Source organism: Erithacus rubecula (genome assembly GCF_903797595.1).
Source record: "Erithacus rubecula genome assembly, chromosome: 6".
Taxonomy (NCBI): Eukaryota; Metazoa; Chordata; class Aves; order Passeriformes; family Muscicapidae; genus Erithacus; species Erithacus rubecula.
This window is the reverse complement of record NC_136688.1, coordinates 44,525,562-44,543,733: the sequence shown is the minus strand read 5'-3', so window position 1 is coordinate 44,543,733 and position 18,172 is coordinate 44,525,562. Positions and strand designations below refer to the sequence as shown.

At 38.0% G+C, this 18,172-nt stretch overlaps 1 protein-coding gene across 7 annotated transcripts in view; it reads left to right on the top strand.

Annotated features, from left to right (window-relative positions):
* The window catches only part of TTC7B (tetratricopeptide repeat domain 7B), a 120,477-nt gene extending 104,143 nt beyond the window's left edge, over positions 1 to 16,334 (top strand). For all 7 annotated transcript variants that reach the window (XM_079309266.1, XM_079309269.1, XM_079309268.1 and 4 more), the window contains one exon: positions 15,351 to 16,334. In XM_079309266.1, coding sequence (XP_079165392.1) covers positions 15,351 to 15,572 — 222 coding nt within the window. In that variant the 3' untranslated portion in view covers positions 15,573 to 16,334. The remainder of the gene's footprint in view (positions 1 to 15,350) is intronic.
* The last annotated feature ends 1,838 nt before the right edge of the window (positions 16,335 to 18,172 follow it).

The window sequence follows — 18,172 nt, the reverse complement described above, 5'->3', positions numbered from 1 at the left end:
ATTTTTTACTCTTTTTCTAAATAAAAAAATTAGATATTTTAAAAGGTTATGGTATTTTTTTCATAATAATTTTGAGTGCTGAACATATTAAGTTTCAGATATGTTTGGCCCTGAAGCATGTATTCCCTGTAAGAAATGGGAAACGGAAGTGTAGGTGCTGACAAATATAAATATAAATATATTTAAATATAGTACAAGCCTCCTGATTTCTCATTCTGAGCATCACATTCATGGGACTCACGTTTAATTCCTGTGATTATTCTTTCCAATGCCTTTGTACTGTGAAAGAAATAATTTTCCCCATAGGCATCTCCAAAGTCAATCTTGGTAGGACAGCAGTATCAGTATTCCCACTGCCTGCTGAAAGGAGCCTGTGGAGTGTCTTTTGTGGGTTTTGACTTGCAAATGATTGGCAGACTTTAGAAGGACTTTCCCTTCTGATATTTAAATTTAGTACTGTTACTGATGGACCTCCTATTAAAATATAGATTATTAAATCAGTTCTATTGTTTATCAGTGAAAATTATATACTTGATAGTTCTTGCCTTTGCATGCATTTTAAGTGCAGGGATCTGTGGCAGCTCCTTGATAGCCATTCAGCTCAGCCCTGTAAAATGAGGTCCTTGTATCATTCACTTTCAATACTCTTTAATAATATATCACTTCACTTACCTACATCTCTCTTGCTCCCAGTTCCCTTCCTTTATGGAAGATTTGTCAGTGTTGCCTTGGATTTGCTCAATGAATATATTATTTCCCAAGTCATTGCAGCTGAGGTGCTTGGTGCAGGAGATGTCTGTTTGGATAGCAGACTGGTTCAGAAGTAGCTGAGGCATCAATATGTTGTTTGTGTGACTACTTTTTGTTTTGGTTTTGAGAGCTCAGTTAAACATTGCACTGTTTTTTAGTAACATACTTTTATGAATGATAAACTACTTCTATAAATCTCTGTTTCTTATCTTACATTTTTAGTTGGTAGTAAGATAAATTTCAAGAAAAGTTAACTTCAAACCAGAAGTAAATATGAAGTACATGGATGTAGAAATCTAAAGGAAAAATGATTACTCTTTTATTATACAGTGTGTGGTTAGTTTTTCTTAGGTGTTCTGTTCAGGTCTATGCTTTGGTGCATCTTCCTACAAGTGAGAATCATACCTGGGTTTGAACAAAAAAGAATTAAGTCTTATTTTATGTCCTTGGGAAAATTGAAGACTATTATAGTCCCTAACTTGAATTGGTGAGCACAAATGTAATTCTGGAATGTTTATTTGTCTGTAACCAAAGTCAGTTTTGGAGAACTAATGTCATAAATCTTCTTTCACTGTTATGTTGTTTGTGTGATTATGTAATCACCATTATATGCAATAAATACTGTTTTGAGTAAGGCTTCTTAGGCCAGCTTTTCCCTGTAGAGGGATAATACCCTCTGGGGAAGATCAGTTTGGTAAGAAATGGCAAAACATAACTCTGTGCTCCTGTTCTGTGATTAGTGGGAGGTAAACAAAAGAGGGCTGCTAATACCTTGAAGTGAGTCACAATGGTTGTAAGTATATATTGCTGTCCAGATGTTGAGCCTGAATGTAGTTTTGTACTGAGACACTTATCACAAGTCTTGGGAGCTTGAGAAAACTTTCTGCATTACAGCTTCTTTCTGATAATCTCTGATGTGTAGTTTATACGGGTGGCTTTTTCACACTAATCTGAGAAATCCTGTGTTGTGGTAGATGCTGGTATGATGCTTCAAGAAAGCTGGCTTTCAAGAAATAGCCCTTAAATTAGATTTGAAGTTGATTTTAGGAATAGCTTTTCTTTCATAAGAGCTCGTATAGAATTGAAGGAAAAGAAATACTAGAAAAACACTGAGTTAAAATGGAGTGCTCATATTCAAGAGCCACATATCTATATTTAAAGCATTTGACCTGGAAGAAATCTTCAGTCTTTTAGTACTGCTCAGATGAACAAGGCAAAGCAATTCATTAGCAAAGCACTTACTTGGCAGAAATATGAAAGCATGATCATTGTTCACACTGTTGAAAGCTAAGCCCTGCAAGGAAAGACACTACCCAAAACCACTTGGGCAATATAGTGTGCTTTAGTAGGCCCATTAGGATGCAGACATTTGATTATTTCTATTTTTTTTTTCTAAATATTTTGATGAAAAATCCCAAAGTTTTAAAATGCTTTCCTATTATTCCAGGAACTAAACTTTGTAAGTGAATTTACAAATGCTTCCTTTATGGATGTATCTGAAATTCACATGAAAGTTCCATTTTTTTTCTGGGTTCTAATTAATTAGTCTTTAATCAGTGATGCTGGTGAAATGATTTGTTGCAACTCAGGTGTGTTCAATCTTCCTCAGCCATTACTAATACTGTATTTATATCTCACACATTGAACTTACTCCTTAAGGCCAATATCCTTAGGAAATCAGGCATACAAAGTCATTCTTTAATACCTTTGTTTCATCTGGACAGAAGAGGGAAGGAGGAAAAAAAAAAGGGCTTGTGCAAATATTACAAAGATATAGGCAGGAGGAAAGACTACCAAGGCTTTTTCATTATTTCAGATTTTTATTAGGTATCAGCAAATGTACAAGAGTGAGCATTTGTAAATTCTCTGCTGCAGCAATGTACGACACAGTCATTAGAAAACCAAACCAGACTTCACTGCAGTCAGTGCTGTTATAAGTTGACTGTTAAAATTATTCTAGAACATAACATGATGTATTGTGCTACATTAGCTTAGTTAGCTGTATTCCTGCATAGCATAATATGTTCAGATGAAATAGTGAATTGTGAATGATATAAAGACCTTATCTGTAAATGGCTATAGAAATAACAAAAAAAATCATGTGGATTCAAAATTTCTTCTGTACAATATACAGTGAAAATGGTTTCAAATCTCTAAATCTTCATGGACAAAGGTGGTGTTAGGTAGCATTTTGGAATACTTGCCATCTATCAGAAGTGATCTGACCTACTAAAAGGATTTTGCCCTGGCTTTGGAATTAAAATGTCTCTGGTGGTAAGTGGGCTTTGTTACCTTAAAATAAGTATTTTAAAATAAAGACACAGTTTTAAAAGTACATCCTCTCATTAAAAAAACAAACAAACAAACAAACAAAAACCCAACACCTTTTTTTTCCTAAATGAGTGCAAGTAATAAATTAAGGAAGATATTGTCATGTGTGTACAAATGTTCAAGGGATGAGCAGGTGAACCTCTATCAGCTACAAAGCCATTTCAATTACCATTTTTCCATGGTCCTTGTTACAGCTTGTCCTGGCACCTGACAGTAGCTGCTTTGGAATTCTGTCTGGTTTTTAATTTATGTCCATTTGAAAAAGTGATAGCCACACTAGCATTAGAACAGGTGGCACTGTGAGGGTCAGGGACCCAAAGATTTACCAGAGGGCTATGAAATGCTATGACACAAATGCAGTCTGTGATAATGCTTTGTCATATTAATTGAATGCCTAGCCACAAGTTGGTAGGTTACAGTTGCCAGAAATAACTGGCTCTGATATAAATTATAAAACAGTAAGAAATTCTGTCAGATCTATTAAAGTAATTGACACATCAAACTTAATTTCCTTTAAAAATGTGATATGATAGTATGAACAGCTGGTGATCTCTGAAAAATAAATGAGGTAGCTTAACTTGGCCATCCAAACTCAACTCATTTGCTGCAGAATCAATGTCCAAGCTTCAAAAATTTAGGGATGTGATATGAGTCTTTCTGCCATGTAGATTGCATTTGATTTAATATAAGATTTATATCTGAGTATTTTTGTGAAGCTAAATCAATGGATATTTAACACAATAGCTGGTAGGAAATGTTTATATCTCACCTCAGACTCAGCAGCTCACTTAAGTTCCAGAATTCCCAGCAAACCCATGCTGTTGCTGTAGTACCTATGCCATAAAAATCCCTTCCTTGAAAAGTGGAAGCTGTTCTTCTGCATTTCAGCTCTATACTCAGAGAGCATTAACTTCCCAGTTTGCTTACTCTGATCAAATCCTAGCTTTGTGGGGGAGTGCCTTTTCTGTCATTCTTGTTCTTCCTGCCAACTGTGCTCCACTGAACTAGAAAAGTGACTCAAATGGACAAGGCTCTTACTCTCAGGGAAGCAGGGCTCTGGTTTATTCCAGCTGCCTGTCAGCTGACAATAGTAAACCAAAGGAGAGGACTGAGGGAGAAACAGCACATGGAATTACATTTTCTCTGCAGATTCCAACCTTGTGCAGTAATTTATTATACAGTTTGAAAAATGTATGTCAAGAGCCATAAACCAACCACAGAATATGATTTAACATGCAGTGTCAATCAGAGCAGTGATGGATATCACTTACAAAAAGTCCATAACTGCAAGTCATATTTTGCCTCAATCTTCAACAGGAATGTGATATTCATCATGGCAAATATGTGATATTCATGCATCATGGATGGCAAAGTCAAATTAGCAGTGGAAATAAAAGTATGGAAATGATGGCAAGTACTTGCTGTTGGAAGAGTATGGAGGAGTGGACCAGAATTCTGGAACAGCTAGCTGATGAGCTTCACTAAATGTTACTGGATTTGTTAACAGAAAATTTTAGAATGGTTCATGCAGTACCTCTACTCAGTGTGAAGAGTTGCATGGCAAAGGCAAAGTATGATTAAAAGTGAGACTTGGAAACCCTTCAGTGAAAGAAATAAAATCATTTTCAGAAATGCAAGAGCAAGACTGAGTACAGAAATTACTGGAGAGAACCAAGGGGTGGGGTGTTACTTGATCAGAGCTGAGTTGGCCAGGCACAACATGAGACATCATCTTGTCAAAAGTGTCAAAAGTGGTTTTGTAAGCCTGCAGATTCTCCTTCCCTTGTGGAATGGTGGTGTTTGTGCTCCACTGGTTGCTTTATGTGCCCAGAACAGAGGCTGCCAGGCCCAGTGAAACTAGCTGGGGCTGGTCACTCAGTGTGCACTAAAGCAGAGGTTTCACTTGGGTTCCTCATAGGCTGGGGCTGTGATTCTCTTGTAATCCAGAGTAATGATGGCAAACCTGGCCTGTGGCTTACACCCAGTCAGTGCTGAGGTGACTGCACAGCAGTGTGGCACTGGAATCTCTGCTGTGTTTCCTGGGAGGAGTAGAAACTTTAATAATAATATATGATCCTTGTAAACATGAGTGGAGTATGCATCATCCAAATAAGGCTAAGTGGCATTGGCATTGAAGCAAATGAAAACAAACTAGCTAGGGAAATATTTGGGAAGATGATGTGGAGAGGATTCTTAGCACTTACAGGCTAAACATTGTGGAGCAAGAAATCTTGTCATAAGGTTGTCCATAACACCTTATGTGCTATGAGTGACCTAAGAGGACACTTCTGATCTGATGTTGATTAAATGGAAAATTCCTTCCTTCTGCAAGTTTTAGATGAAAAATTAACAATTAATCCACAAAAAAAAAAAAAAAAAAAAAAAAAAAAAAAAAAAAAAAAAAAAAGCGAGAAAATGTGATAGGCTTATATGGAATTTAATTATAAAACTTAGTTGATGCTTCAGTTATATTAATCTGTTTGCTATCAGATCAGTACTAGCAAAAACGGATTGTTGAGGTATATTGATGTTATTCTTAGCTCTTTAATAATTTTTACCCAAAATACTGCTGCTTGGGCTTCTTTGTTTAGTTGTCAGGAGCTTTTTTCTGTAGTTTTCAGTATGTTCAACTTCTTCCAATTTTGTGCAGAGTAAGTCAGTATATAGGGAAGTGTTTGTTTTATTTTTCTGAAAGCACTCGGGGCCCCTTCTTAGCCAATGGCTAGGCTCTGGCTCTTGTGACCTGTGCCTGATGGTGCACAGATGGGAGGGTGTGGGCCCTCCCTTCACACTGAAAATAGCTGTCCCTTAAAGAATCTGCTGGCAGCTGTCCTGGCAGACTGGCAGGTTAACAGCTACCTACAGCTTCTGCCCTGCCTTTCAGAATGCAGGGAGAGGGGAGTGCATTCCCTCTCCTGCCAGGAGGATTTGCACACTGCCATGAGGATGGCCCTTCCAGGGCAGAGTGCTGAGCCCCAGCAGCAGATGGCAGTTCACATCTGCTTTGTGGGGGAGGAAGTGGTCTGTTTCCTGGGGATGCTATAAAAATATATATTTATTAATGCTGTATTAAAAATAACCTCTTTTTCTTAGAGGTTACTGCAGTGCCAATATAGTAAGTGCTGCTGTGGTGTCATAACACTTTTGAAACAGTGACATTAGTCGTAGTTATAAGATATGTATGTACATATTTTTATATGCAGAAGTCTCTTTGGCGAAGGGCAAAAGGAATAAAAAAGTGAATAATGTGCTTTAATCTATGAGTTTCTGTTTTATTTTAGTAATGAAAAGATTGGTTATCTTTTATCTAATACTGCAGTTCTGACTTTGAATATTTAATACAGCATTTTTCAGAATATTTGACAGAAATGCACATGCATAAATGCAAAAAGGTACTTCAGAAGAATATAATTCACTTCTGATTCCCTTTTCATGGTCTCAAAAGTTTAGACTTCAGACTTCAGAAAAGCAAGTGCTAGTTTCTGTAGTACTGAGTGTGTACAAGCATGGACTACAAGTGCTGGCTTTCAATACAGCAGCAATTTTGCTAAAGATCTCCAAAGCTCAATTTGAACTCTGACAGTTCTATTAATTATACATTTTATTCACAGAGCCTAGTACTGGATCTGCAACTCTGGTTTTGCTTTGATACAGAAACTATTCCCCTGACTTCAGATTGGTTAAAACATTTGATCAATTTTTCTAATTACTATTTCCAGAACCCACATACAACTAGTATGTTCAATGTGCTTGTATAGAACTGTCATTAATGAAAAATGGCTTCTTTAAAAGTCATTGCTTGGTATTTCTGATTATTTATTCTTTAATTCTATCTGTAATTGACTGATGGACAGGAAAACATTAATTTCATGACATTTTAATAGTTTTTCATGGAGCACGAGCTTTCAATACCAGGAACCTTCAGGTGTTCTAGACTGGAACCTAGTTTTAGACAGTGGAGTAAGTACCCTGAATTCCTGGTATCCTCAGTTATTGTGGAAAGTCCAGCTTTTTCTCACATAATTGAGTATTGACTCAGTGGGCTGACTTTGAGGCTCCTCATTTCAAAAAACTTGGTCTGAGATTTTCTGTTTATCATTGTATAATTTTTGGAGGATTTGGGGGGTTTTTTTTCCCCCTTTTGGATATTGAAACTTCTATGTTTCTCCTAGGTTTTGAATAACAGAAATATGGTTTGATTCACTTCTGACCCTTTGACTCAATACTGGAAAAATAATGGCAACAATAACAAACAGTGCTTTGGAGCCTCTGTATGGAGCACAGTCATCCAGTGGAAAACTTGGCCTTGCTTTGAACCCAGGCAGTGTTGAATTGCAGCTACAGATTAGACTGATAAAGTGGCAGGATTTCTGTAGGGAAGGCACTGTGATGTGTTTATATCTATGAACTGTCTACATAGGGGAAGGAAGGGGTTAGGGTATAAATCACAAAACACAAGAACGTACCAAATTACAAAAATTACTATGGGCCCATTTCATAAACAGCATTGTGAGAAGCTGTGATCTCCTGCACCCATTTTCATCATAGGTGTATGTATTTTATACATCTGGGAAATCCTCATTTCTGATTTGTTGGAAAAAATGAGAAGACAATGATGTAGCTTCAATGCTGGGAGGGAGGGAGGGAAAGATGCAGTGGTGCCAAGCTTCCAGACAGAGGGAGGTGATCCAGAGCCCTACATACACTTCAGCATCACCTCATGGTGCCACACCTGGGGCAAATGTAAAAGATTTGCACCAGATGACAAGTATTCCAAGTTTAGGACTGACCATAATCTGAGGACTAAGGCTATACTTAATTGTTCCCTGATGCCAGTGGTGATGCAGTATTTGCTAGAGCTGTAGCCATCTGACTCCTAAGGGAGGACCATTGTGGGGTTACTGTGTTGGAAGCCACAGCGTACAATGTCATTTTCAGATGGAGCTAAAAAGTTAAATAAGATCTGGAGTCACTAGCTGCTTCACTTTATCATAAGGTCTTTTATTGTTTTCAGTGTGGTTGCTATATTCAAATTAGTTCTTTCTGGTACATTTTTAAAAATTTTAAAAATTTTTTTTTAAAAGCTTGTGGATGTTCACATAAGGTGTAAATCAAAATTACAGCAGATTATTGCAAGAATATGTTGTCTTAACAGGAAAAGAAGTCCCCCAAGGGCTTCCATCTCAGTGGAAGGCTACAGTCAGCAGCTTTTAAAAAACAACCTTCAAATTCTGAACCTTTCTGCATTCTGGGCCATGAGCAGTAAGGATCTAAAAGGCAAGCACATCCTTGTGGGTAGGGTCAGTCATTTCCAAGGGAATTATAAGTACACAGATGTTCTCCCGACCACACAGGTTCATTATTTCGTGCTGGTGATGTGAAGTTCAGTGAGTAACAAAGCCAAAGTAGTTGTTTAAAAATTCTGTTGCCAAGCAGTAGGTTTTCTCCTAGCAACAAGTGTTTTTCAGCAGTGGAAGCAATTGGATACCTTAGGGGGTATGTTAGCACTGGGGGAAGGGCAGAGGAATAACAACCTGGGGCTCCAGAGGGGCCACAGAGCACAGGGAGGGTGGCTGGGCATGGGAGGGGGCGAGGCAGGAGGGATGTGGCACAGGCAGTGATCTGGGATAGGCTCTGAGCAGAACTGTGGGATCAAGGCACAGGTCTGTATTTGTTCATCAGCTGCTTTGTTTGGTTTAGGGAGTGATCAAATGTAGTATTATTAGCTGGTTGTTCTCATTTAAAAAAGAAAATCCATACTGAGCTGCTAGGAAGTTTTATATAGCCCATATTCGAAGAAATATGCTTTTTATTTTTCAAAAAAATTGCCTTGTTTGAGAAAATAAGTGGCTTTTATTCTGCCACTGTTTTGGAAAACAAAATTATGTACATGTTGCAGTTAATTTTCCAACTAAAAAAAATGTATTTATTATCACCTTTGTAGAGTGTGGTGTGGTCAATCCAGTCGGTTTTAAACCTTATAATGTGACTACCCTTCAAAATCCCTGCATTAAAATGCAACCTGTGTCTGCAGATACAGAACTATGTTCATCATTTTTATTCGTCATGGCTTATTTCTAACTGATGTGCTATGTCACAATCTTTTTGTACTTGCAGAAATAGTTACACACAATGACTCAACATGCATGTGCCTTTGAAAGGAGTTTATAAATGATTTCTGATGCAAAGTCATACTTTGACTAGATGGACATGTTTCAGCACAAAGTCATCAGCTAAAATAGGAGAGCACAGTGTATAAATAATGTTCTGTTTCACTCTATGTAAGTGTAAAATATTGATTATAGACTACATTTAAAACAAGTATTTTTATCACGGAGGTTGAAAAGTATCAGCTGTAGAATTCTACTTATTTTTCCATGTATCATGGCAAATTCTCATTTTTGCCTCACTAACACTTCTGTTTCATTATTATAGCATAGTACTGTCAAGTCTCTGGTAAACCTTCAAGTTTGATAGATCTGTTTAAAAATAGCAGCCACCTTAGCACTTGCAAAATAGGCTGAAAAAGCAGCATGTAACAAGGGGCAGTTTTGCGATGCTAAAATTACACTGCGTATGGATTTGCAATGCATACATTGCACTCTGAATTTTGTAACTATTTATGGTCATAATCCCTGATTTTTAAGTTTTTAGACAGGATGGGGATGTTTCTAGCATGTCCTTCTGATATCACAGCTTAAAGTTGATTATCTCTTAGGATGGGGATGTTTCTAGCATGTCCTTTGATAACACAGCTTAAAGTTGATTATCTCTTAGGCTGGGACCCACTTAAAAACAGTAAGATAGTGAACTGGGAAAATTACTGTGAGGTTGGATGTAGTGAGTTCTTTAAATCTTCTCTAGCTTTTAAAAATTGTTGTTTTCCACATCTGAATGGCTCTGTCTGCATATACATTATCAGCTGATAGCTTACTGGGCTTCAGCAGGTCATCATCTAAACAGGCCACTGTTCTCCTGTCTCCCTGCTCTTATCATTAAAAGCAAAATCAGTCCATTTTAAATTTTCATATGCTTATAATATTTTCTTATAGCTGTTTGTTTTTGCAAGGCAAGCTTTTAGCTCTGAGGGTTATTTTTTATCTACATAAGATCTTTGTCATACAAATACAGAAGCTTTTTAGCAAACAAGTCATGTAACAGACTTGCCAGGAATAAATTAATATGGATATCATATCTGGGTACTACTCAAATCTCCATAATTGAGACTTTTGCCGGTCAACAGACTGCATTTCTTAAACATGGTGAGACTCTCTGGTACTTTTTTGTGAGCTAAGTCAGCCACATTTCTTGCTCCTGTTCTGTCCATTTCTCCCTTTTCCCAGGTTCCTTCTCTGCAGAGCAAGTTCAGCACCCCCCCTGAAAAAAACAAGAATGCAAATGGACTCATGGTCACAGTTCCCCTTTTCTTTCACTTTTAAATGAATTACATTGTTTTTGAGAACGTCTCCCACTTCTAGTCTATATTTTTCTCAGAGAAAATGAAGATATTCCTCTTGATATCAAGTGAATAAAGGTAAAAATCTCAAGTGGTGCTTCTGTTGAGACTGAGAACTGTTTATTTTCAGGCACAGTGGAGAAGTAGTCAGACAGTTAAACCTTAGGAAACCTCCAGCTCTCTTGAGACAAAATTTTTAATTACACTGAAGAAATCAGTGATCTTTGTAGTGTTACCTTTCTACCCTTTTTTTTTTTTTTCAGTGAATCCAAATATAGTTTAGCACTTTATGATAAAGCTCTGGTTTGATGAGACATATGATGAGCAATAATAATGACTGTAATTTTTTCAAAGGTAGTTCCACAGAAAAAAATCTAATGTCAGATTCTCATTTGCCTAGGAGCAAATAAAAAAGTAACCTTACTACACTGCTCTAAATGTCTGGTGCTAATAATTTTTTAAATAGCTGTTTTTCCAAATGAAAAATTAGATATTTACAGGATCTTAGTCCTGTGTTTATTTGTCTAGATATGTGTTTTGTATTGACTGTTTGGTTAATCATTATGACAGGTTAATTTGCAAAGAGAGAAAGTCTGTTTGCAGAAAAAAGATACCTTTGCAGTAAAGATTACACAACATGCTTATTTAAGCAATTATGGGTTTATACCATTGCTTATTACATGATGTTGTTCAGGTTCTGAGTCATGATATTTTATTAATAAATGATAGTGCATTTTCTAACTGAAAATTTTATTTGAAGACTGTAATGCTCCATTTGAAGATCCAAATTCATTTGAATGTTTTTCTTTTAAAAGATGCTTACATTTTTTCTAATGAACAAATGGGCCCTGTTTGAGTGAGCATTGTAAAAACACTCCTTGGAGAGATGTTTGGGTGAAATAAGCAAAGAATAGCAGTTTTGTGGGGCAATGTAAAATGAAGTGTAAAGGGAATGACTGAGGGAGGAAACGCATGTAAAATCATTGCCCAAAGAGAGGGAGACTTTGTGACTCTAAGTTGAGTAAGGAAAGAATTGGCAAGATCTTGAAAATAACCTGTGGCAAAAGTTGGAAGCACTTTCCTCCCCATTTTGATGAATTCCTCAAGAGTTTTGTTGTGTTAGGGTGTGAAGTTTGTGTAGAAGCTGTCTGTAGTGACAGCAGTACCTCCCTGTCCAGCACACAGTGTTACAGGGCTGCTCTTTTAGAAAGCTGCTTTGGAGAGCTGCTGGAAGCTCTGGGAATTGCAAAATCCCTTCTACTCTGGGCACTGTAAAGGGCTGTTGACCTTTCCTTGAGCAGAGAGCACCTGAACTCCACAGATCTTTGAGTACTGTTGATTATTCAAAGTGACTGGTATAAATATCAGTGGGCTGGAGACATGAAGCACTGGTTTCACTGGTTGTGGTGATGGCACCAGAAAGTCTCTCTGTTTCTTCAGAGATTCTCTTCACTTTCTGCCTGTGCCATTTCTCATTAGAGTTCTCTCTTGGAGTGTTTTGAGTTACTAAATCAACCTCTACAATGTAGGATTGGCTAAAAGAAAAGTAAGGTTTGCCTGGAGAGTTTACAACATACAGACATCCTAACCAGAGAGAAAATGAAAGCCTTAACACACCTAGGGAAGATCAGTGATTTGACAGGGAAAAACAATCAACCTCAAAGGAACCCTAAAATTCTCAGCAAACTAAACATGGGTGAAGTAATTAGCCACATTTGTACCAAGCTGCAAAATGAAGAAGTCTGCATTAGAGGTTTTTATAACTCTGTTAGGAGCAAATGTCATACATTTATTGTTCTTTCATGTGAAAGAGATGCAATAGCATGAAAGATCCTGCTTTCTCCTGCAGATGCCAACACTTGTCTTAAACACTGCTGTTAAGTACTGCAGCATTCTAAAACGTACTAAGAACAAATAAGTTGCCTTAGATTTCTGTAATTCCTTTGGAACATACTGGTTTTATTATATTTTGTTGAATGGATGTTTTCCTACTGACACTTCTTGTTATTTACAGAAATTATTATATAGCACCTTTTCTAATTGATCCAAATTCCAAAATCCCTGACGTATTTTATATTTTTAAAATTTATAGAGGGAATATACAAGAAAGGGATTCTGCTCAGCTTTTAAGGTAACATGGCAAGTCTTAAGGTGTGAAGTATAAGGTATATCACTTCCCCCTCTGTGTTTCTCCAGCCATAAAGCAAGAGATGTAACACTATTCTGCAGAGAAATGTTGTCTGTACATCTGCTGCTAAATGGGTGAAAGCCAGAACTGGTGACTTCAAGATTTTGTTTCCAGTTAGAAAGCAGAGGAATATCCACAGTGAAGGACTGGGATAATTTGTTCTCATTTCTGGGAAGTCTGAGAGAAGTTTTGGTTTGGGATGGGGGTTAAGTGGGTGGGTTTTGTTGTTGTTGTTGTTGTTGGTTTCAGTGGTTTAGGTTTTTTTTCTGAGGAGTTAATACAGAAAGCAAGCATATGCTGACAGCTGGTGAACTGAAGTTAGTTTCCTTGGATGAGTGTTGGTGTGAGATCACCAAAGGATTTTGCTGCATGATAGACATGCCTGCTCCTTCTGCCTGTGGTGTGCAATGCTTAACAGAGCAAAGTCAGGCAAGGGCTGCAAACAATTTGAAATGTTCTGTGCCTCAGAATTGTAACAAGTCATCTGAGAAGGGGATTTACAAACTGGACACTTAGAGTGCGTGATATCTGACCATCATTCTGAGAGTTAGTGAATCAGAGGGTGTTTTGTGTTCTTTCTCTAGATCACTTGAGTTCAGCCCACAGCTACAGTGATCAAATGTCACTATCCTTTTAATGCTCTGCATGAAGCAAATCTAATTTTCTATTGGTTCTTTGGAAGCAAAGCTTGCTGTCCAGGGCTACCACCTACTCCTGAGGCAGGAGTCTTCTTATCATCCCAGGCTAAGGCACCAGTGACAGACTGACTTTCAGGAGGCACTCCCTTGAGAAAGCTGTGTCCCCAAAACATGAGGGGACAGGATGTAACCTCATTGTCCATGCAACAGTGGTTCCTTCACTACTGCTAAATGCTAATTTCAACACTAATGCTTGTATTAGGAAAGTATAACAGCAGGCAAACTGCCAGTATTTGCTCTAGTTCTATCACTGGAAAAATCTCAGCTATGCTTTTTGCCATACAGAATAGGGCAGGTGTGACGTAATGTGCGTCTCTTCCTATGAGCAGGCTTATATCTGCAAAATTTGGTTTTTCTTGTGTCCTTAGCAAGCAGGAAAAATGGTCTGGCATATTTAAGAAAAAAAGTATTAGCAATATTCAAATAATTTGCATGTTTAATTAGTATAAAATATACATGTTTCCACCTCCAAAAAAGCAAGGCTTATGAAAATAGAGACTCTTATCTTGAAAAATAAGAACACTTAAATTTTATTAAGATTAGGTGCACTGCAGTGACACCAGCTTTGTATATTCCATCTCCTTGCTTCATTTTTTTTGTAGTTTCACATCTGATACCTGCCAGTCACTGACAATCAATTCACTGCAGAGAAAAAAACACACTGATCCCTGAGAGTTATCCAGTTTTTGTATTGGAAGCACTGTTCACTTGCTCTGAAAATGCTGACTCAATTGACAGCTCAAAAAAAGTCCAAATCCAGAAAAGCCCTCTAGCACCTTTTTGTTAGAACATCTGCCAGGCAGATGGAAATTAGCCTGCATTGCATTTATTTATTCACTTGCCAATACTATACAGCACTCTTTATATTGTTCTACAGAGCAGGGTGTGCTCAGTTGTTGTTCTATAGGATGGAGTTAACAGCCCTCCCAAGCTGAAAGTCAGCCAGGTGGCCACAATTCCAGAAATGTTTGGTGGATAATTCAAGGGCTGCATAGAATGTCAGTACTTTCTAATCATCAGTGCTTAGGTTAATAAGGATTTGAGCAACAGATGTAGAGAGAGATAAAAGAAATTGTGGTCCAAGGAGTGGGGGCTGGGAGGGCAGAAGTCACAAGGCCTCTGTAAGCATGTAATTGGGACAAAGATTTGTGGTCCATATGTGTTTTACAATACAGAATCACAATGTAAAAATGCATAATATTGTAAGGATTATTATAATCCCAAAATAAAGCTCACTTACTGGGTCATTCCATGACTTTTCCAGCACAGTAACATAGCTGAATGTGGTGGATGGAGATTTCCATGGCCTCATTCAGCCCATAACCTAGTGGGTTTGGACATGCTCTGGATCATGTAGTGTTGAATTAGATCCCATTTCACAGAGGAAGATGGAGGATCTGTAACAAGGATGCTTATGAAGAATTTCTGTGCCTGCTGATCCTTTGTGCATCCCTGTTCCTGTTCCACAGATTAAATCAAGCACTGTGGTTGTTGCCCCCTGAGCTGAACTCAGTCTTCAGCAATCCCCAAGTGCTGCTGGTACTGTGTTATAGGACATGAGCTGGGTGCTGAGATGCACAGGGAGGATGTGAAAATTTAAGGGTACACACCTTAGGATTTCAGATAACAGGAGCTTATGCAAAAGCCCAAAAATCTTCCTGCTTCTTGGCAAATAGGTGGAGTTTTTGTTATTTAGTCTTTGTTTCCTGTCCAAAGCCACTTGACTTTGTTGGTGTGGAGTAGCTTGCTACAGTCCTCCATCAGGTAATTTCTTTTCTTAAATTTAAAAAATAAATAAAAATTACATAGTCTAACACTTTGATCCCAAGAGCTGCCTACCCTTATTTCACTGCAGTGACCGTGTTTGAGTTTCAGGGAAGCACTACTGGCCAATCTCATCTCCCATTTTCCTTTTGTTTTCTTGCAGGCTCTGATACTTCATCAGCTTGGGCGCTATAGCTTGGCAGAGAAGATTCTCAGAGATGCTGTCCAGGTGAACTCCACAGCTCACGAGGTCTGGAACAGCCTGGGAGAGGTGCTGCAGGCTCAAGGCAATGATGATGCTGCCACTGAGTGCTTCCTGACAGCACTGGAGCTGGAAGCCAGCAGTCCCGTGGTCCCTTTTACCATCATTCCCAGAGTCCTGTGAGAGGGCATCTCCATCAACAGATTTTTGGTCTTGACTTCTGGGTGAGCAAACCCAGTGTATGAGACTGCCTGGTAACTGGTTACTGAGAAACTCTAGAGCTACAGGTAACAAACTCCACTCTTCTGTGGGAAAGTGGCCAAAGCAGGGAGGTGCCACCATGTTAATGTCAGACTGAAAGGACAGAGTGCTGAGCCAGAGCCAAATCACTCATATAGCCTGCAGTTTTGCCCTGGTAGTTTTAAAACATCGTTATATCCATGGATGATGTGCCATATTTTGTTAGTGAAACTTGAGTGTTACATAAAATTATTATGGAATCAACTACCAATTGTAGAATAAGTTAAGTGGCAGAGCTGACTATTTTTAACAAGGCTGTTAATAAAACTGTTCTCTTCCTGCCTCTCAACCTCTTTTGGCCCAAAGTCAAAATGTGAATTTTCTGTTTCCATCTCTATTTTAGTCCAGGCCAGAAATCAGTTGAGTTCTTGGTTTTAGTTGTTAATAACTGTGATGTGTGGCTAACTGTTATCTAGAGCAAAGGCTGAGTACAAGAATATTTATATTTTACCAATGTATGCCTGTTACAAAAAATATATTAGTTATTTAAGTTTAACTTTTTTATGTGAATTCAGAGTTTATTTATCAATGGAAATATGTAAAAAGAAGCCTCAAATGGAATATTTACCGACATTCCTTATACATGAACCCACACTTGGCTAAATGGGAAGATTATGTTAATAATAAAATGATTTTTAAATGGAACTTTCCTGTGTCCTAATTAAAAATCTGGGGGAAATAGATGGCTTGTGAACACATTTTTATGAGGTGGCTGGCCAGCCTTGAAGATGAACAACACCAAATTTAAATCTTCTGAGGCTGGTCTAAAAAAAAGAAGCTGCTGTACTCTTTGTCAATGGTGCTGTTATCTTAGATTTCAGGTTTCCTTGAATCTTCACAATTCCCTTTTTATTGCTTCCACTCCAGCTCTTGATGAAGCCAGATTACACTGCCTCTACATAGTGCATAGATATTTAAATACACCTTGGCAGTGCTTGGGAAAAGCATGTTAAATATTTATACAATATTCTTTGGGGTTTTTACTATCTTCATAGTTCTTTCTCAACATCTCCTACCCTTTGTGTCCCTTGAAAGGCTGGTTTAGTAGACAGATACTTGCCAGAGAGGGTCTCTGGGATGTGTGGAGAGGAGTCATGTTTGCAGTGACTACTCAGGGTGTGTGAGCTGGGGTAGAGGTGTTTGCTCATTTACAGTGCTGGGCACATTTGGAGCCTGGGAAGTGTTCCAGGTTCCCCATTAGACTGGGTGCTCCTTGATACTTGGCTGGTTTGCCACAAAAAGTGATTTTAAAGTGCTTAGCACAGGATTGCAGATGATTCAGGAAAATAACAGCAGATGTTGTTCTTTGTCCCTCACCAGAGCTTACATGATTCAAACACGTGGAGGATCCTCACTGTGGCAGTGTGGGCCCCCAGTGAGCATCTTCAAATGGCAGAAGACTTAAACCTGGGGAGCTCTTCTGTTTTCTCCCCTGGCATTTCAAATGCCTGTTAGGCTGAGGCTGCTTTGAAATTGTATCTGCTTGGTATTTGGACCATATGTTCTCTGTAAAATGGACCAAAACCCTGTAATAGGTAGTGTTTTTCAAATCTATTTTAAAGGCAATAGAAATTGTGTCATCTTGCTCACTGCGGAAAACATCAGTTTTGTTTCCCCATTTAAAGTCCCTGTTTGGCATTTTTTCTTCCTACTGTCCTTGGCTTTCTTTTCCTCTTTTCTATTTGCCAACTGTTCTCTTTTCTAGTCCCTGTTCATAATTTGTGTTCTGGTCCTGCTGTCTTTTGGCACCCATTACATATTACCAAAAAATAGTGCAAAACCTTTATTTGTTTAATACAGTTCCTCCTGAGAGCTTTTCCTGTCCCAGTTCCATTAGTTAATTTGTGATTCCTTTCACAGGGGTGCTCCTTCATAATATTGACTCCCCTTTTGCTATAATCTCAAAGCTTTCTTTTTTTATCAAAGCTTTTCTATCAAGGCAATTTGCACCTAAATCTGAGGCAGGTGGTCTTTCTCAACAGAGTGTCAGACAAAAGTAGAGAATATGAGAATTCTGTAACAGAATTCAGTTTTGATTCTTCTCATTCCATTTCAAGTCCTGGCCTCTTTTGATAAACTCCCAATGTGGAAAGGTTAGCAATCTAATTGTGTCATGTCTTTTATTAGTGGAGAAGTTGTCACTGGTGTTGTGCATATCAGGTGAACCTGAATATCTGTTTCCTTTTTCTTGCACTGGAATCAGTTTCACTGTAAATCCACAAGCTTCTACCTCTTGGGAATAGCCTCAGCTACCTATTTTTAAAAATGGATTATCTCTGTAAGGCTGTACATTTAGGAATTTCCAGGCAGAAGTGGAAATCCTTGCAGCATATGAATTAAACAGAACTGCTTGTTTAAACATAGTTTTCAAGTTAAAACAAGAAGTTCCTGGGTTTTACAGCTGCATTCTTTTTTCTTTTTTTTTTTTTTTTTTCTAATTGAGTAAGAAGGACAAGATATTTTTGTATCTGTTTTAGTTGCTA